The sequence below is a fragment of the Acomys russatus genome, chromosome 13, assembly GCF_903995435.1.
Source record: "Acomys russatus chromosome 13, mAcoRus1.1, whole genome shotgun sequence".
Classification (NCBI taxonomy): Eukaryota; Metazoa; Chordata; class Mammalia; order Rodentia; family Muridae; genus Acomys; species Acomys russatus.
In genome coordinates this window covers 52,843,097-52,863,976 of record NC_067149.1, presented here as the reverse complement: position 1 = coordinate 52,863,976, position 20,880 = coordinate 52,843,097, and the positions used below count along the sequence as shown (strand labels likewise).

Genomic DNA, 20,880 nt, shown 5'->3' with positions numbered 1-20,880 from the left:
TCAGACTGTCCTGGGACTCACAACTCCTCTGTCTCAGTTATCCCAGTTTAGAACTACAGGCCGGCATCCCCCCACTCGGCTCTACATTGGTTTATTATTATTATTAGTAGTAGTAGTAGTAGTATTGTGTGGCGATCATAGGATAAGTCAGTTCTGGAAAGAGCGTGTGTTTGGGTAACATTGCACTCATGTGTTCATTGAGTACTTCTTTTAGCTTCTCTTGACTTCTTGGAACTTTAAAGTTAGAAGAATTGGCTTCAAGGGCACTTTGTCATAATGAAGGAAAAAAAAAAAAAAAAAAAAGAAAAGAAAAGAAAAGAAAAAAGAAATGCTCCAGTGGCTTGGGATAAATGCAGCCAAGTTCCATTGTGATTCTCTCCCGCCTGACCCAGGTTGAGAGTAAGCCTTTGGTTCAAGTTCAGAAGCCGTGCTCCAACATCAAGAAGCTAAGAATGACCCGATATTCACACAAGGTAGGGCTGATAACCAGTGCCCTTCCTCTAGGAGACAGTGCAGGCAAGTGGATGGTCGGGATAGAGTTTAGCAAGCCAGTTTGTTTAACAGAGACCACACTCTGAATATGGCTGTGTATTGACAGACGGACTCTCTCCCAATCAGTCCATAAACCAAACAGTGCAGGGTAATAGGGATCAGATTATCATGCAGCCATCGAGAAGATTGGGGTTGGTATTGCAAGTATAGCAGGAGGAACGTCTCCATATTTGAACACGTCTTCAGAGCATTGTATCAAAGTCATGCAAACACTTCCTTTGGGAGACACATTGAAACATACTGTTTCTTAACTGAAAAAGATTCCTGTCTGGAGATGGATTTTTGGGGTGGAGTGGGGTGGGGTGGGGTGGTCTCCAACATTACAGTAATACTGGCCAGCACTTTTAGAACACTCTACATATATTTCCTCATAACAGTCTTATGAAGTGGGTCCCATCTTTGTCACTATGGTAGTCATTAAATAAAGAAGGCTTAGAAAGTCAGTGTGACCGCCTGGAGGCTTATAGTACATTAGTGGCAGAGGTAGGATTCAAACCCACAGCCCACCTGATAAATTACTCTGCTCTCTGGAATCTACTTTTCCTCCTGAAGTTAGGTTAGGTGCCACATCCCTGTTGAGGTAAGGATAGAAGAGATAACCTGGAATTCACTTCCTTTGCTGGGATCTCTATAACCTAGTTGCATTCTCCTTCTGTAGAATCCAAACCCCGGCATCACTGTGCTCCCTTCTGTGGACACAAAGGAGAAGAGGAACATAGTTAACTTCCCCCACATTGGCAACAAAGTTCTATCAAAGCCACTCCTGTTGTATCCGGTGAGTAAGACAATGGTCCTTTGCTCGGGCAAGCAGTCTCATGGCCTTGAGTTCAGTGCAGTACCAGATCTAGGGAGGTCTGGGTTCTAGCCCTCTCCTCACTCTCTATAATGGGTGAAAACATGAACAAATGTGCCTTGACTTTCTTTTACATATAAAATGGGTTCTCTGTGGTATCATCATTCATCAAGGAAAGGAGAAATGAAGTGCCTGCTGTGTAAATGCTAGAGCCATTCAAAAGATTTTCTTCCAATGTTCTCTACTAAAAAAAAAAAAAAAAAGTAACGGTGTGTAATGTGTGTGGATATGTGTACATGAATGTCGGTGTTTATAGAGTCTAGAAAAGCAGGTCCCAGGGCCCCTGGAGCTAGGGTCCCAGGCAGTTGTGGGTGCAGAGAGTGAGACTTGGATCCTTTGCAAGAGTCGGAGCAATTGGCACTCCAAGCCCCTTCTCCAGCCTGTGCTCTGGCTTTCCTGTGCATGGACCAAGTGAGATCCTATGAGCTGAACGGATGCTAGTCTCGCCTAAGCTGAAGCTTCGGGGATCTAGTAAGCCACTTAGCTTACTTGGAAGTAGTCTGCTTAAGTTACTCTTCTCGTTGTTGTGATCCCCTGAGAGGAGGCAGCTTGAGGGAGGAGGAACTTCTTCTAGGCTCACTGTTTAAGGCCATTACGTTCTTCATGGTAGGAAAGCCACTGCAGCTGGGGCACGAGGCAGCTGCTTACCTTATGTCTTTGGGCAAGAAACAGAGGGATGCACCAGAGTTCATATGAAAGTCAGTCCCCACTCTCCACTTAACCGTAGAGAATGTCCTGTCCATTGGCTAGATCTGGGTGGGGGTTTGATGTTTACTGCACGTATTGTCCTTGGTTGGTGCCATAGTTTGAGCAGAAACCCTGGGCCCAGGTTCGCCCATCATAGTGTTATTCTTGTAGGTTTCTAGGACCCTCTGGATCCTTCTATTTTCCCACTCTCCCATACTTTTCTCACCTAGAGTCCCAATAGGATGTCCTCACCTCTATCCCACTTTCCTGGTAAGTGAAGACTTTCATGGGACATGCCCTTTGGGCTAGTGTCCAGTTATAAGTGAGTATATACCATTTGAGTCTTTCTGCTTCTGAGTGAACTCACTCATTATGATCATTTCTAGTTCAATCCACTTGTCCACAAATTTTGGAAATTCCTTGTTTTTAATAGCTGAGTAGTGTTCCATAGTGTAAGTGTACCACAGTTTCTTTATCCATTCTTCTACTGAGGGACACTTAGGCAGTTTCCACGTTCTGGCTATTATGAATAAGGCTGCTGAACCAAGAGCATATTGTCCCTGTTGTGTGCTGGAGCATCTTCTGGGTATAATCCAAGGAGTGGAATAGCTGGGTCTTGAGGAAGCCCTATTCCCTGTTTTCTGAGATAGCACCAGATAGATTTCCAAAGTGGTTATACTAGTTTGCATTCCCACCAGCAATGAAGGAGTGTTCCTCTTTACATCCTCACCAGCATGTGGTGTCGCTTGAATTTTTTTATCTTAGCCATTCTGATGGGTGTAAGATGGAATCTCAGAGTTGTTTTGATTTGCATTTCCCTGATGACTAAGGAGGTTAAGCATTTCTTTAAGTGTTTCTCAGCCATTCGATATTCCTCTGTTGAGAATTCTGTTTAATTCTGAACCCCATTTCTCAATTGGGTTATTTGGTTTGGTGGTGTTTAATTTCTTGAGTTCTTTATATATTTTGGATGTTAGACCTTTGTCAGATGTAGGGTTGGTGAAGATCTTTTCCAGTCTGTAGGCTGTCGCTTTGTTCTCTTGTGCCACATATTTGACCACATCCCCTTGATGGGGAGGCCCGGTGGCACTCAGAAGAAGGATAGCGGGCTACCAAGAAGAGACTTGATAGCCTAGGATCATATCCAGGGGGAGGAGGTCCCCCTCAGTAACAATCATAGAGGAGGGGAATAGGGTGAAAGCAGGAGGAAGGGAGGAATGGGAGGATACAAGGGATGGGCTAACAAGTGAGATGTAATATGAATGAATTAATAAAAAAAGAAAATAAGTGATGGATAATTTATTAAATCAAATTTGTAAAAATTAAATATGAATTGTTGCACTTTGAACAATATTCAAAGCTATCATAGGTACCCAGCACTCATATTGATTTGGTTCCAAATTTCACTAAAATTCAGTTGCATGGACAGGAAAATATAAGCTATTAATGTCATTTAAAAATAGGAATTACATAGTACGCTTTAGAAAGTCAATAAATAATTAATAGTGTAATCATGCAACTAACATATGCACATATTAAAATATTCAAAGAACAATGACAGCAGAACATTTCAAAGTAGTATCTGTTTCCCCATGACACAGATGCCCACTGTTAGTTTATGACTGATGTTTGGATTGCTCTTGTATTGTTGAAATGCTAAGTATACTCAACTATAAATTTCTACACTGTCATTATAAAAAAGGAAAGAAGAAACAGAAAGATGGATGCTGATGATCAGCGCAGTTTCTCTTTCTTTTCAGTCTGAGACAACTCCCAACCCTCCACTAATGGTGCTTCCCACATGCAAAGTGGGTTTTCATTCTTCAGTTCTGGAAACCTCTCACAGACAAGTCAAGAGATGTGTTTCCATGGTTACTTTAAAACCCAGCCAAGTTGACAATGAAAATTAACCCACCCTCATGGCCTCCTCAAGAGCAGCAGTAAAAACTGTTGCATCAAAACAAACAAAAAGAAAGAAAAGAAAGAAAGAAAGGAGAAGAAGAAAGAAGACAAAAAAAAAAAACCCAACCTGTTGCGTCTTTCTCTACAGTGATATGCCACTGGGTCATCAACTGTATGATGTAACACAGTAGGCCTTCCAGGCCATCATCTGAGAATCAGAAACTCTTTCTTAGGAGAAGGATTGAGAGACCTACTATCTCTTAACTCATAATTATTTTCTCCCGGGAGTGGTAGGAAAAGATCCTGGCTGGAGGTAGGTCTATTGGGTCAACTGGATGACCTATGACCCATCAAGAGACTCCAGTTCTTTATTACAGACTTGTTTCCTTGGACAGGAAAGTCAAATTCACAACCAAGTGCTATCCTCTGAGCTCAAGACGTCAGAAGCACCTTTCAACTTTAACTCTAAATCCCAAGACACCAAGCCACATCCGGAACTTCCCAAGAGGCACAAGGTCCCTCTGACAGCAGCAGGTATGACTTGGGGACAGTAGCAAGGTAGAGTGATAGGGGAAACATGGCTCTGGATGGCCATGAGCTAATCTATGGTGATCCAAGTTTCCATGTGCTGGAGTCACTGGTTAAGGCAAATAACCAGAAAGAGCAAAGTTAACCCTGAGATCTCTCGCTGTGGCTGGCTAAGCACTGACCTGAGAAGGAGTGAGCCACAGCTCTCTGTGGTCAGTTCCCCGTGGAACTGCACTAGGTCAAGGTCAGCTGCCTCAGTGCAAACAGAGGGCACTGCCTCACTGGTATATGGAGTCAGGGTAAAAAGAGTGAGAGTTAGAATTAAGGGTGAAAAGCACTGAACTGTCCCAGTCAGGTGTTTTGAAGCTTCCTCTATCTCATTCAGGGACAGGTAGAGGGCACCAAAGGCTTCAACTTGGAGGTGCATAAGAACACTGCCCGACAGGGGAGCTTGATTCTGTAGCTCTAGCAGGAGACAGCCATGTGTGTGAAGTGCACTGAATCATGAGGGAAGTGCCCCTGTGATGCCTGCCAGGCAAAGCTTAAGTCATTGTGCATAATGGAGCCAGAAAGACCAGAAGCCAGACTCTTCCCAAAGTTCAGACTTGTTCCTTCCCTCTTAAGACTCAAAGCAAGAGAACTGAAATCTGCTGAATGCTTCCATGTGTCTGCCCTGTCCCTGTCTGCAGCTCTTCGGCCACCAGGCTCAGTTGAAACTGGCCATCACAGTCCTTCTTCACCCATCCCAGGAATGATCACCCCTCCCCCTTGAGGAGACAGCTTCTGTTGTGAGCTGGTTCTGCCTTTACTGGGAGTGATATCTGCTCCCTTGCTGCCTCAAGCCTTGGTTCTGCCTCTGGGTGGAGAACATGCTGATTCAGCCTCTAGCTTTGTTACATCTTACATGTGCCTTGTGCCTCAGTTTCCCTTCCCAGTAATTCCTTCTATAACTCTTTAGCAAACAGTTTCCAAAACAACTAGGTCCCCTTCACCAACCCTCTCTTCTGAGAAACCCCCCATATATTAAAGTTGACATCACAGGGGGCTGAAGAGAATGCTCTGAGGTGAAATGCCTGGCAGATCTTCCAGCCAACTCAGGTTTAACTCCCAGTACCGACTAACATGCCAGTTTATAAACATCTTTTACTCCAGTTCTAGGGGATCTGATGCCCTCTGCAGTCACACATGTGGTACACAGGCATATATGCAAGCAAAGTGCACATAAAAATTTTTTATTATTAAAGTTGACCATCACTCACAATATCCCACCCCTGCTTTAACAACAACAACAACAACAACACACACACACACACACCTGCTGAGATCTGACCCATCTAGAAGAGGCACATTCTTCCCTGTGCCCTGAGGTGCTGCCTGGGCTGACTCAGCACAGATCTCAGTGGGAAAATCTGCCAAGACAGATGCTAGATTAAAATTGTGCTTACTCAGGGTTAGGCTACCAGTCTGGCTCCAGTAAACATCATCATTTTCAAATCCTCCCTCTGTGTAGCATGATTCCACATAAACTTGGACAAATGGCGCTTTAACCTCATACTGTTGCTGATGTAGAACTAGTTCCTCCTGCTTTCATCCATGCTGTGGCAGCCCATGGTCTTTGGCTGGCAAATTCTTCTTGGCACTTATCCCTGTTGCATTTCCATGGGATGAGAGATGCAGTCTGTGGTCCTAAGGAAGCTTGCTGAGAAAATGCCCCCTGAACTGGGAAGGATCTGTGCCTGGGACAAGATACCTATGTGACTCACCTGAACTGATGATGTTTCTTATATACAGAGGCCCTGAAGTTTTTTAAGAATCAACTGTCCCCCTATGAGCAAAGCGAAATCCTGGGCTACACAGAGCTGTGGTTCCTGGGGCTTGAAGCCAACAAGCTCAAGGTGGTTCCAGAGAAGTTCAGCAAGATAAGCTTTGATGACGAGCATGGCTCCTATATGAAGGTGCTGGGTTATGGGGACATCATGAGAACTTCGGGGGAGGGGGCAGTGTATCAAGAGAAACCATGGGGACTTGGGGTTGGGGATTATATCAAGAGGAAAACAGAGGGAATAGTTTTATACTGATGTACTATGGGGTAGGTTTCCCAAAGAATTCTAGTGGGTTCTAAAAGAAATGCCATATTTTTAAAAAGCAGGAAAACATGTGATTTTTTTTTTTTTGTACACACCACCCTGTTATTGGAATGCCAATGTTCTCCACAAATGCTGGGTCAACAGATTTATAAGCTGGGTGAACTGCCACAGGTTCCTCTCAGTAACCCTGGACCCATTAAGAAAGGAGTAAGACATCATTCTCATGTTTCCCTTTTCATTCTGTTTCATACAAACCCCATCTGACTCTTTCTATTTCATAGTATGAGTCATTTTCACATCTGAAAAAACAAACAAAAAACCAAAAAACCAAACACTTTTGTTGTGGTGGTCTTAGGTGTATAGTACTTAACTTAATTTTGTTTTCCGAATATTGATCTCATCAATTCCTCTCCCATCTCTCTTATTGGTCCTCTGGCATCCCAGAGGCAAAGCCTTCTCCCAGGTTGACAGTAGAATAAGGCCAGTGATCCTTACTTCCGCTACTGTGTGAGGTGATGCTTCATCAGCCAGGCTGCGGATGCCTAGAGTGTCCTCTTTGGGCCTCTCATTGTAACTTGGTCTTAGAAGATAATCTTTGATGCCTTCTTAGAAGCAATAGGTTTTCTTAATCGCACATAAGTCCTGCTTCTCACACTACTTGGCACACGAATCAGCTGAGGATCACATTAAAGTACCGAGTCTTACCCAGCAAGATGTGATGGATAAGGAATTTCACATTTATAGGTGATACCCAAGGCACCAGGCAGACTGCATGTTGTCTCTGCTACAGACTCCATGAGAGGCTGGCTTCTCAACAATTTTAAGTCAAGTATCCTTCTGGAAGTCTGACGAATGTTATGGGTCCTCATGCTCCAGCCCCCAACGTAATCTTCAAGTCACAAAGCTACAGGGGACTAATGGGTCCTTGGGTATGAATTATCAGTATTAGTTCCCCCCCCCCGCAGACTTCATCACCCAGTTCTTCCTGGATCTTTCCATGTGCCTGCGTGGGCACTAGCCATGACTTTAAGTGAAACCACTGGACCTCAGCCAAATCTTAGAGATCCTTTTTAAAAATGTGGCAGTGGGGAGGGAGTGATTAATGTGTGTTCTCTATAAGCTGCAATCTGCATCTTCATTTCATTTTACACCCAAACACTTCATGCACATAATCGAATACCCAAATAAGCCGCACAGCTACAGTCTTACACTTCACTCTACCAGCCCATGTTGTTTGTCCGCCTACTGATTTATCCCCTGTTCCAAGCCTGTGCATCTTCTAGACTCTGCAAATAGACAGAGAAAAATCTATCATACACAAACAGGTAACTACAACTAATGTCAAAATGGACATGTAAGCAGGCGACAGACAACCCAAACCTGGGGTATGAAGAAGATAATACAAAACAAAACACCAGGAAACCACCCACGCACTTTTATATGAGCGCAACTGCAGATCCTGCCCCATTTCATCACAGACCTTCCCCCAGGAGATGAGCCCTTTCCCATGTTGGTGAAATTGTCCATGCTCACTCTCATGGTGCTGACTCATTCTGTATGAACAGTTTCACCAGCACATGCACGTCCACAAGTGTATCATGAAATCGTCTACATAAGCACTCATCCTTTGTCCTGCCAGGCTCAAGAGTTCAACACTAGAAATCAGAGATTCACCCAGCTAGAGAGCCTCAGATACCATCTCATTCTGAGTCCCATGCCTGACTTTATAGATCAGGGCACTGTGGCTCACAGCGCACAACTGGCTGGTCTGAAGCCATTGAGCTCAAGCCCTCAACCAACACTTCATGTGGTTTTTACCGAATGCCTGCCTGCTCCTTGCTTTCCGACAGACACTTGGATGATGATTCTGTTTCTTCAAACGTACTTTTATTCTTAACCAAAAACAAAACAAAACAAAACAAAAAAACAAGCAAGCAAACAAACAAACAAACAAAAAGGCCCAAGTTCTGTACTACTTTCTTGGGATAGAGTCAAATGCATGTAAACAGAGGAGGAGGTGGCTGGCCAAGAAACAGCAAAGCAGACACCACGCTTTCTCCTAAGGACTGAAAGCATAGCAAGGGGTGGAGTGGAGTGAATCTTTTTGTGTTGTGGATCCTAATCATATAGAAATGTCTCTCCGCCTCCCCTCCCTGACACCCCCCCCCCCGCCCCAAAGAGCAGCCCATCTCCTCACACTATTAGACATGGAGTAAGCTTTGGGGGACATTTCCTGCTTCCACATATGTGGTCTGAGATCCAAACCACCCACTCATTTATGAGGCGATAACTTGAGAGCAGGGGTTGAGAACCACTCCCCTCCCAAGAGTGATCCAGCATCTGGGTCGTGAGATCCAGGGGTCCTGGGGTAAGGTGAGTCTAAGAGCTCATGGTTCTGTCCCTCACTGCTGGCCTTACTTCTGCAGGTCCTCCATGATCACATTGCCTACAGATATGAGGTTCTGGACCTGATCGGGAAAGGGTCCTTTGGACAGGTGGTCAAATGCTTGGATCACAAAAACAATGAGTTGGTGGCCCTGAAGATCATCAGGAACAAAAAGAGGTGTGGCTCGATGGGTAACATAGGACACTGACACTGGACTGTGGGACTCTAGCTGCTTCCAAAAGCCAGCTGTCTCTGCTACTGCTCTTCTCCTTCCTCCCTGGCTTTTCTTGCTTCTCTCTCTACCTGCCTGATATCACAACGGGGCAAGAAGAAGCACAAATGGAGTTTTGGATGCAATCTGACATCCTAGATATTCCTAGGATGCTGATGGAGAGGGGTGGGGTGGGTGGGGGATTCTGGGCTGTCCCCAACATTGTGACATGATGCCTGTTTTCTGTCCTCATTGCCCACCACCTTGGTCACTCCCCAATCACCTCAGATTTCACCATCAGGCTCTGGTGGAGCTAAAGATCCTGGAAGCCCTCAGGAAGAAAGACAAAGACAACAGCCACAATGTGGTCCACATGAAGGACTTCTTCTACTTCCGGAATCACCTCTGTATCACCTTTGAACTCCTGGGGTCAGATGCTTTTTCTTTGTTACATTATAAAGGGTTGCGTAAGTGACAGAAGAGAAACACTGAGGTCAGAATACTAGATTTTTCTGGATGTCGTACTTAATGACTAAAGTGGACATGGTAGCCCCTTGGAATAGAAAGGAGGTTGAGATGGAAAACTGACATCTCACCCCAGGCCTCAGTAAAGCCTGTCACCTGCTCACATACATATGCTGAGCTTCCTGAGTGCTGAGCATTGGAGTAGGTGAGATAGAATAGCCCCTGCTTTCAAAATCGAAGTGGAAACATCCTGAAAAGGACATCACTTTGCTTTCATATCCCCATGTGTTGGTTTTCCAATCCTGTGGTGCAGGCATTAGAACATAGAGCCACAGGCAACTGGCCACTTAGAGTGGGCAAAGGACTTTGATTTTGAGTGAAGGCAAGAACAGATTATTTTTTTATAAGAAAACAGGGCCCTGGTTTATGTAGATTGGCAGCCAATGACTGAGTATGATAAAAGGGAGCACCCACTGGTCAGATGTTCCTGGGCCACTGACTTAGCAGCTTGATGCTTTCATGACACTGTCATGGGACCTACTCCATTCAGTGAGAGAGTGGACAGTCTCTTCACCTCTTCAGCATGCAAAATGCAGTTCACTCTCCAATATGCACACGTGACTTATCTTCCCTGTGGTAAAATAAGCAGGAAGGACTGACTCTATTAGCCATTTATCACAGAGCCCAGAGACATTGTCACTGTACTTAAAGAGCTATGAGAGAAACCCAGCTATGTTGGGGAGTTGCTCAGGGTCAAAGGTCATGGTGTATAGTGCCAGCTCTCCTATCTGTACTGCACCCCCAAGAACGAATGGTTTCCTAAATGCTGCCGCAGACAGATATTCTCAGAAGTAAAAGACCGGAAGGAAGTGGCCATGAGTTAACACTTGCCTTTTCTTCCTGTCTCCACCTTGAAGTCTGTACAGAAGACAAAAGCCATTGCTCACAACTGTGTGTTTCTTTTAAAAGTGCTTAGCATGCTGACTTATAAGTCAGCAAATTTCATGCAACACAGCATGGCCTTGTGGAATGTTGCAGAATTCCGCTGCTATAGAGAACTGAGGGTGGTTCAGGAAGAACCAGCTTTCATTCCTACAAGACCACAGCCAAGTGGCACACTTAACCTTTGGCAGAGTAGGGTCTCCCTGTTTGCCTGAGCTTCTGTTGGCCCATTCCCATCCTCCATACATGAGTGCTATAGGCTGGGGCAGCAATGACTGTGAGGTTATGGGTTCCCTGGGTCATATGCAAGGGCTGGAGGAACTATGGCTGTCCAGCCTTGCCTCCTGGCATGAGATCTGTTTGACATTAGAGGGAAACCAGGGGACATAGATTCTACACATATGTCCAAGCTGAGTGTGATGTTTTGACAGTCACCTACATCGCCCTCCCTCTCTCTTTGTCCCAGAATCAACCTGTATGAGTTGATGAAGAACAATTGCTTTCAAGGCTTCAGTCTGTCCATAGTTCGGCGCTTCACCCTTTCTGTTTTGAAGTGCTTACAGATGCTTTATGTGGAGAAAATTATCCACTGTGATCTCAAGCCGGTGAGTACAAACTGTGTCCAGATGGGGGCGCTCGCTGCCATCACTGTTTTCCAGGGTGGAAACCAGGCAGTGTTCCTTTACAGGTGGAGATACAGTGAGGGTCAAGGTATATACATACTAGGGAGATAAAGAGGAAGGTAACATATTGAGGGCTCTAGGAACAGGAAGTCCTGAGCTTTCCTACAGAAGTGGGGGTATGGCTGCTGTCTTGAGCATGAAGGCATGCTGTAAGAAGCCCCGGAAGTCTGGATTTACTATTGCTATTTTGATTATCAGCTACTGCATCCCCTAAGAGAGTTCTTGTCGGTCAGGTATGGTGGTAAATCAGGAGTTCAAAATCATCCTCAGATACATAGCGTGTTCAAAACCAGCCTGAGATACACGACACCTTGACTTAGTCTCCCTTTCCCCCCGTATTTATTACTGAATAATTAATGAAAGAATTGGAGATTACTCTATAACAGTGCCTCCACAAACAAAGGCAGTACAGTCTTACAGGAGAAAGTCATGTATACTCACATGGGAAAGACCCATCATGACACGGAGAGGTAAACACATCCCTATTGATACCATACTTGGCATATTCAAAACTGGTGGACACCTGGGCATGGCACACAGGCAGACAATGGTCTCCACTCAATTCCCATCCTTATTGGCATTGTATACAAAGCTCTAAGCTGTGCTGATTATTTTTTTCAATAATTGGTTCTTTGGGAGGATGGTTTGGTTTGGTTTTTTCTTGAGACAGAGTTTCATATAACTCAAGCTGGCCTCAAGCACCATATCTACCTGAGGTTGGGCTTGAACTCCTGATCTTCTTGCTTCTACCTCCTCAAATGCTGGAACTGCGAGCATGCACCACCGTACCTGGCTAGGAAGTACTTCTTAGTCTGTGTCACTCACTGGACTACAAGCTTCTCCCAAAAGCAGGGTCCACTTCTCACCTTTATACTCTCGGGACCTAACACAGAACCTCGTACCAGAAATAGAAGGCAACCAAAGACCGTGGAATGAGTAATGACTGTCAATTCAGAGCAATGGAAGAAGTGTATAAAGAGATGATTCAAAAACAAGGCTAACTCACAGATAGGCAACCATCCTTACCGTGTCCTTACGCTCTTCTTTTCATCTATAAACATGGCTAATTTCGTTTTGAAACCTGTAAATCCTGGGGTTAAGGTTTTGTGAGTAAAGATTTTCAAGATAGGGAGATGCTGTCATGGCTGGAGCCTCATAAAGATGGAAATATATTCGTTTATTCACCACACCCAGTACCAAATCCTCAGCTTTCCAGCTCAAAGGGTCCCATAATACCATAATATGGTCTTTAGATTTAGGGGGCTGAACGCCACTAAGGAAACTGACCAAAATTTTACCAGCTAATCAGTAACATGTTTCTTTGGGAAATATGACAAGTGGGCTCGATAAGTTATCGCTTTGGGGAGTTAAACACAAACCAGGAGGCTGTTTAGTGACTATGTGCTAAAAAAGCATGGACGTGTTTTTGTGTCTTCCTTGTTTCTGGTGCACAAGTCCTGAAGTCCCATAGTGTTGCTTCCTTCTCAGAGAACTTTTTCCTAGTAAGAATGAGAGGAGGAGAGTGTGTCTGTCAGTCTTCTGCTGCTGTGACAAAACACTTATGGAAATCAGCTTCAAAGGAGGAGGAAAGGCTTTGGGGTTTTGTTTGTTTGGTGTTTGGGCTAATGGCTTCAACCCAAGGTTGGTTGGAACTGTGACAAAGCAGAACATCATAATTGAATGCTTGGAGAGTGCTGCTATTCATTTCATGGTGGCCAAAAAGAAAGTTGTGTGTGTGTGTGTGTGTGTGTGTGTGTGTGTGTGTGTGTGTGTATGCTAGTTCTCAGTGTCCCTTCCACTGCCAGGCCCCAGTAAGCTAACTTCCTCACATTAGACCCCACCTCCTATAATGCCCACCACCTCCCCCATAGTTGCAAGCCAGGAATTAAATGTGTAGCACACAAGCTGGTAGGATATATAAGACCCAAGGTATAGCCTAGGGCCAGTCCCATCTAGTGATGGAGCCTCTCCTCTGGGCTAGAGAAATTATTGCCCTTTTAAGGCTTATGTTGCCTACCCTCCCTGGCCTAACAGAGATTTGAGGAGTACTGATGGAGAGAAATATGCTTTGCTTGAGGTTCTAGAGGTTTCAGATGGGCTCTGCTGTGCCCTATCTACCTGCCAAGAGCTCCACAAGCAATCCTCTGACAGGGAGACCCTTGAGGTACAGTTAGAACATTATTCTTCCAGCCTTGGCCAGCATAGTGTCACACTGAGACAAGAGACCAAAGCACTGCCTTAATCCATGACTTGAATAAACACCTGCCCCGCCCAGAATCAGCATGAGAGCCATACAGCCCCCATAAAAACTTGTCTGTCTGTCTGTCTATCTACCTTTACATCTATCTGTTATCTTTTTATCTATCCATTTGTCAGTTCTTTACTATCATGGCAGAGTGACAACAATAGCGCTTCTTATAAGCATTACATATATTCAGCCAATGGCATATGTCAGGCCTTATTCCGACCAAGCAGAGAACAAGGTACTAAAGAACATGTAAACCAACCAGTGATCATCAGGAGCTTTTGTGCAACCCGTGGGGGGAGAGACAAACTACACACAAACAAAAAAATGCACAGTAGTAAATACTGGGTCCGAGTCAGATAATGACCACAAGTCAATGGGAAGTCCCAGGAGGAGAAGGACAACGGGATGCGGAGAAGATGTGAAAAGAGGATCTTTGAGGCGGTTGTATTTGAACAGGACGATCCATGGACAGGAGTGACATATAGGTAAGGGGAGAGCCTAGCCAATAGTAATTTAAATAAACTTAACATACGTCTTCTTCTCTCCAGGAAAATATTGTGCTGTACCAGCGGGGCCAAGTCACTGTTAAAGTTATTGACTTTGGGTCAAGCTGTTATGAACACCAGAAAGGTAGGCCCTTTGCCAGCCCCTCTGTCCAAGTTGTGCTATTACGTGGTTATTTTTCCTTGCACACCAGGCTATCTGGGTGCTAGCCTGGGCAGAGCCATCACAGCTGCCAAGCATACATTTGAACAGGTGCTTCACATCTCTGAGACCAAGTTTTTCATCTATAAAAGGGAAGGGTTGTATCCACAGAGGCTACAAAGAAGTTCTCACAGTCTGTAGCTATGGAATCACCTGACTGGATGCACTTAGAATCTCACTCCAGGGCCCTGGGACATTACCGTTCCCAGGTGCTCACCTTAGATGCGTTGACTCCAAATTTCTGGTACTTAGAAGCTTACACTTTAGAAAATAATCACTCTACAGTTTAGATTTCCCTGCCCTTGAGTCATCTTCTGGACCTTGTACTTTTTTCAAGCTAGAACCTAGAAAGAAACCCTGGAACCTATCCATACCAACCTGCACTGAAGTTAACTTTAACCATCTGCCTCTTTGCCTTTTCCAATCTGACTTAGAGAACATGTCCGAGCTATGTGTCATTCATTTGTCTAGGTAAACAAAACAAAACAAAACAAAACATAACCAAACAACAAACCAAAGAACCAAAATCCCCAATACTGCCTCAGAAAAGTGAGATAGCTGATTGATCAAATAATTGAAATGAGCTAATGGTGATGAAGCTATCACATATAAATGCAGTTTTATTGGCAGTAGCACAGGAGGGGGAGGGGAAGGGAGAGCACACTCTGGGGATGGGGGGTAAAGAAGGAGAGAGGGCACGGAGGTGGGAAAAAGGGCAAGGGTGCTGTGGAACCAAAATGTCTGGTTTATATAGTGAAGGTCTCTGGGAGAGGGGAAGCTCTGCCCCCCACCCCCACCCCAGGTAGAAGGCAAGGCATGCCAGCCATTCCCTGAATCCCTGGCATCTGTATCCCAGACTGGCCTGGAACCAGAGCTCTTCCTGCCTGTACATCTCAGGTGCTAGAATCACAGATGTGTGCCACCACACCCAGTTAAACTCCTGTTTTGAAATGCCTTGTGTAAGACTGGAGATATACCTCAGTTGGTAGAGCTGCTAGATACCTAGGAATAAGGGGGTCTAATTCCAGCATCACATAAACCAGGTGTGATGGTACACACATGAAATCCTGGCACTGGGGAGGTAGAGGCAGGAGTATGGGAAACTCCAGGTCAGTGGTTCTCAAGCTGTGCGTCATGACCCCTTTGGCAAACCTCTGTCTCCAAATATATTTACAATACAATTCATAACAGTAGCAAAATTATGGTTATAAAGTAGCAACAAAAATAATTTTGTGGCTGGGGGGTCACTAAAATATGAGGAACTGTATTAAAGGGCCGCAACAGCAGGAAGATTGAGAACTGCTGCTCTAGGTAATATTCAATGCTACATTGTGAGTTGAGGCCAGCTTGGGCTACATGAGACCCTGCTTATAAACAAACACAAACAAAACAAAATGAAATATATATGTATATATGTTTGTGAGAGAGGTACAAATCAATTTTATAAGCAAGTAGAGAAGAATAACCTATGCAAAAGTACATAATTTTTAAATAATCAAATCTTTAAGTACTGGAATTATTACATCTTCCTTTGGCCGACTTTAACAACAGAGAAGTGATTACAAGACCACCGCCTCTCTCGGCACCCACCAATAATCAGAAGTCATGGTTATGTGGAAATAACCATAAAGCTCCACCTCTCTGCCTCCAAGCTTCTCACCTGTAAAATCTAGGCTTCCTACAGCACCGCTGCCTGTCTCCTGAGCCCTACTGAGACATTGTCTCTATGCCTCATTTTACACACTAGTCATATATAATACATCAATATTCAATTTAGGATTTTTGTTTTGAAACAAGATCTTAATATGTAGTCCAGGCTGGCCTGGAATTCACAACTCTTGACTCAGCATTGTGAGTATATAGGCTCCCTGGCCTGGCTCTAAATTTAAATCATGCATTTCGCAGGTTTCCTACCTTCCTTGTCCAATAGCAACACTCTTAGAAAGGCATCTATCCAAAGTTTGAAAACGTAGTTTATATTAGCTTTATGGCTTGCTTTTACTGTTACTGGTTTTTACAGTTTATTTTTGAGACAAGGTCTTTCTATGAAACCCAGCATAGTCTTGAATTAAACAAGTAGCCCAGGCTAGCCTTGAACTTTCATCCATCTGCCTTAACCTCCTAAATGCTAGGACTAAATGTATATAGAACCACACAGAGCTTGCAGGTTTGCGTGGGGGTGGATGGAGGTTGTTGTTTTCCTTTTTTCCTTCCTCCCTCCCTCCCTTCCTTCCTTCCTTCCTTCCTTCCTTCCTTCCTTCCTTCCTTCCTTCCTTCCTTCTCTTGGAATTGCTCCTTTGGAGTTGCTGGGAGGATTAGACTATTAATAGATAACGGAATGGGACCCACACTTCCTCCTTCCTGAGAAGCCCACATGGTGGGGTGGGGTGGGGCGCTTTGGTGGGATTATGAGGGCGGGGCTCTGAACTAGTTACCGAAGGGGCATCTGGAGAAAGCTTTGTGGCCAGATTTCTCTCCTTTCCCCCCCACAGTGTACACGTACATCCAGAGTCGGTTCTACCGATCCCCTGAGGTGATTCTGGGCCACCCCTACAACATGGCCATTGATATGTGGAGCCTGGGCTGCATCATGGCCGAGCTATACACTGGATACCCACTGTTCCCTGGGGAGAATGAGGTGGAGCAGCTGGCTTGCATTATGGAGGTGAGGGGAGGGCAGGCCCACCAGCATGGTTGACATCCTGGGATAGTGTCCATCCTCAGACTCTGGGTTTCATCACACTTAGCAAGGACAGTGCCGTGCACTTCTCTCTTTCTGAATGCAGTTTTGACATGATATGCCTATCTTCCTGACTCAAGAGCTAACCTTTTTCATCATGATTTAAATAGTTGCCAATGATGCCCTTTCTGTCACTGTAAATATTGACATTTTCAAATAAAATTGTGATGCTAGTCTTTCAAATACATAGCCATAATGATGATGGAGGATGATGATGAGGATGATGATGATGATGATGATGATGATGATGGTGATGGTGATGATGATGATGATGATACCGAAGCCAGTGTGGTCTGGTACCCTCCTTATCTCTCTAAAACTCAGGTGACTGTGTTCTTACACAAGAGCACCCTTCCTCTTCTTTGCTCTCCTCTGTCCTTCAGATAAGCGGATAGGTAAAACTAGCTGGAAATGATGGTTAAGGTTGAATGAGCACCACTCTGGGAGTTAGCAAGCCAGAGGTTTGGCCTTGAATTTATGTTTATGGGATGTCCCATTGCTTGCCATGGACTGTCCAAAATAAGGATCAGGGTGGACGTTGCTAAGGCTGAAGTACCCCAAACCATCCCTGCTTCCAATACCTGAGAGACTATGGGGTGTATGAGACGTACCCCCTGCTTCTTCAGCCCCCTGGAGGGCTGCGGAATCTGAGGATGGGGTTATGCTTAGGTCATGTCTTACAATCAGGGCTGAGGGTGAGCTGAGGGGGAGCTGAGGGGGAGCTGAGGGGGAGCTGGCTAAGTTCTCTTTGTCTTATACATCTGTAAGTTTCAGAACAACACGTCAGTGCTAAATTGTCTCCCCCGAGAATGTTCTTTTGTCTTCTAAGGGGTCTCTGCTTATCTCCTTTTTCCCTTCTCAACCCAGTGCTCCATCCTAGGAGAGTTCACTTAGGTCTGCATGAACTGACAGTGTCTCACCAAGGCAGCCTGGAGTAGGACTCGTGAGACCTAGTCTCTGGGTCTGCTGGGCCACTGAGTGTTGTTACTTTAAATCTCTTAGTCCTTAAGGGTAAAAGACAAAACTTGGCCAAAGTCACACCTAGATCTTGACAGCCTTTGAACTTGTGACTCCACAATAGTGACACAGCCACACTGTACTTGTTGAAGGTGCTGGGCCTGCCACCTGCCCACCTCGTCCAGACGGCTTCCAGGAGACAGGTATTCTTTGGTAAGTCCCATGGTCTTATTCTCTTTGTCCCATTGTGTCTGTCCAATGAGGTGTCATTGAAGACACTGTCATACTCTAGACAGACAGACAGAAAGATGGATGGATGGATATATAGATAGATGGATGATATATTTTTCTTTTCTCCCATCGTATATCAAAGAGTGATGAGGAGCTGAAGAGATGACAAATAGTGCCTAGTAGTAGGACAGATGGTGTCTCCCAGTAGGGAAGGGGTCTTAGCAATATAATGCCCAGGAACATGGAAGACCCTGTTCCTTAGATCTATCATCTAGTACTGCAACCATGGAAGATTAAAACCATACTTCCTCCTAGAGGTGCTCCCCAAACAACTTGGCCTCTCTTGCTTTGCACTGTGCAGGGAAATCAGGGCAGAAATTTCTGGCACAGTGGAAAATTCTACTGTTACAGTTTACCATTAATGGATGATGATGATGATGATACAAACTATTATTATATTTTGTTTGCATATGTAGCACTGGTGTGTGTGTGTGTGTGTGTATGTGTGTGTGTGTGTACATGTGTATACACAGGGATGACAGAGTTCAGTATCATCAGGTACTGTTGTGTGACACTATTCCTGGAATGCTGTGAACAAACATCTACTCGTCCCAGATAGGGAACTGATGATGGACTATAATCAAAATAGCAACAATGTCCAATTGGTGAACCAATGCGCTTTACTGTGGTTACTTACAGGAGTATGGGTGAGGGGTTACAGGGACAGTCATGACTTAAACAGAGCTGCTTCACAAAGACCCAGAATGGGTGCCCGCTTGGGAAGCTACAAATCTGAAGCTCACTGCACAACCTGCAGGCAGCTCAACACATTGGAGAATGTCTCTATTAGGCAGCCCAAGTGGTCTGGGCCTCTTTCAGGTAGCTCAGCTGATCTTTTCTTCTTCCAGTCAAGAGAGTTATCTCTAGGTAGTTCTTACAGCTTTTATAGGTTTAAGGGGAAGCAAATCTGTTTCAGGAACTTCCTGAAGCTTTTGAGTTGCCTTCTGGGACTACCATATTTTTTAGACTATAAGACTCACCTGAGCATAAGACGTGTCCAGTTTTTAGAGCAGTAAAACAAGAAAAACAGTAAAAACAGCAGACCATAAGGCACACCCTAATTCCCCTCCCCACTTTTGGGGAGGGAGTGCATCTTATGGTCCAATAAATATGGTAATGAGCTTTGCTGTACATCCTGAGTCTTCAGGGGCTCTGTAAGATGGAGGTTATCTTAGAGGGACTTGCTACACAGTGGGTATATTCTGCCACTCTCTACCAATTTTTTGAGACACACCCCTCTTGCTGAAGCCATCACCTACATTTTGGGCTATACTAGTTGGTCAGCAAGCTCCTGGGGTCTTCCTGTCTCCATTCCCTAGTGTTGGAGTGACAGGTGCTGTCGTATCTGTCTTCCCTATGGGAGCTGGAGAGCAAAACTCAGATTCTCATGCTTGCACAGGGAGCACATTACAAACTCAACCTCTGAAGGTTGCCCAAATAGAGGGAAGTCAGACACGAAAGGGCAGAGGACAGACAAGGGCCATTGCTAACCAGCCAGTTGCCAAGATAGCTGCCAGGCTCAAACCAGTTATGCCGTCTGGTTGTCTTAGTTCTGATTCTTGACTGGGAATAACCTCAGAAAAAACAGGCACATAACACATCGCTCTGAGCCTTCCCCATCAGCAGGGGAGTTAAAAGTACTCCCAAAGGAAGCCACTAAGACAAAATGGTTTCAGTCCTGCTTAGTCAGCATGTATTTTATTAGTTTTCCCTCCGCTCCATTCAGTAACAAGCTGCTGTTTCAGACTTCCTGGCTCCTCCCTCAGGCTCCCTTGGACTTTCCATGATCTAGAAACTAGAAATTAAAGGCCCAGCAAGCAGAAGAGCTTCAATATGATTGGTCTGTCCCATACTGTTCCAGTTGTCCAATCTCTCAAGTGTCACCTCATATTCTTGGCTAGAAATGTGAAGACCTTACCTTTGGACAGGGGCAGCATCCATGTTCCCTTCCTTAGAAGACTAGCCCCATACTTACTTTTCCTTCTTTGGGCATGGGGTCTACACCTTTAATCCCAGCACTCAAGAAACAGAGGCAGGGGGATCTGTCTGAGTTCAAGGACAGTGTGGTTTTCATAGTGGCTTCCAGACAAGCCAGGGCCATGGAGTGAAACCAGGGAAAACAAAGAAACAGAAGAACCGCATTACCAGACATCTACAATGCCTATCACACAAACACCACTGAATTCTGAGAACACTGTGAAGTACATAGACTGAGAAAACATACACATTTGCGCCCACGCTTTACGAATTGTGAAGGGAAGTAGCCAGCTCATCTGAGCATCATACAGGGACCTCAACGTGCAGTTGAATGGTTTCACCTTCAAAAGATTTCACAAAACATCCTCAGGCAATCTTTAGAAACTTCTGGACTTCACACTTAGGGCAAGGGACTTTTTTCAGCAGAAAGAGCCGAACAAACGCCATTCCAAGCCATGTCTTCCAGAGCCAGGCAAGCCCAAACACTCAGTTGGTGACATTTTGGTGTGACCCTAAAGAATTAAGGGAGCTCATCAGCATCTGTGCTTTACAAATGAGCGGTGAAGGCATTCTAAAATGTCTTACTTTGTTTTGCCTCATGAATGGCCCCTCTCTCTCTCTCTCTCTCTCTCTCTCTCTCTCTTTCTTTTTTTTTTTTTTGGTTTT

The 20,880-nt window shown here is 44.8% G+C and overlaps 1 protein-coding gene across 1 annotated transcript in view; it reads left to right on the top strand.

Annotated features, from left to right (window-relative positions):
* Positions 1-20,880, top strand: part of Dyrk4 (dual specificity tyrosine phosphorylation regulated kinase 4) — a 43,729-nt gene that overhangs the window by 17,675 nt on the left and 5,174 nt on the right. Inside the window, exons 3-12 of the mRNA XM_051155412.1 lie at positions 393-473; positions 1,211-1,327; positions 4,390-4,528; positions 6,314-6,477; positions 9,036-9,172; positions 9,495-9,635; positions 11,080-11,218; positions 14,093-14,174; positions 16,742-16,914; positions 18,099-18,159. Of these exons, the coding sequence (XP_051011369.1) occupies positions 393-473; positions 1,211-1,327; positions 4,390-4,528; positions 6,314-6,477; positions 9,036-9,172; positions 9,495-9,635; positions 11,080-11,218; positions 14,093-14,174; positions 16,742-16,914; positions 18,099-18,159 (1,234 nt within the window). The remainder of the gene's footprint in view (positions 1-392; positions 474-1,210; positions 1,328-4,389; positions 4,529-6,313; positions 6,478-9,035; positions 9,173-9,494; positions 9,636-11,079; positions 11,219-14,092; positions 14,175-16,741; positions 16,915-18,098; positions 18,160-20,880) is intronic.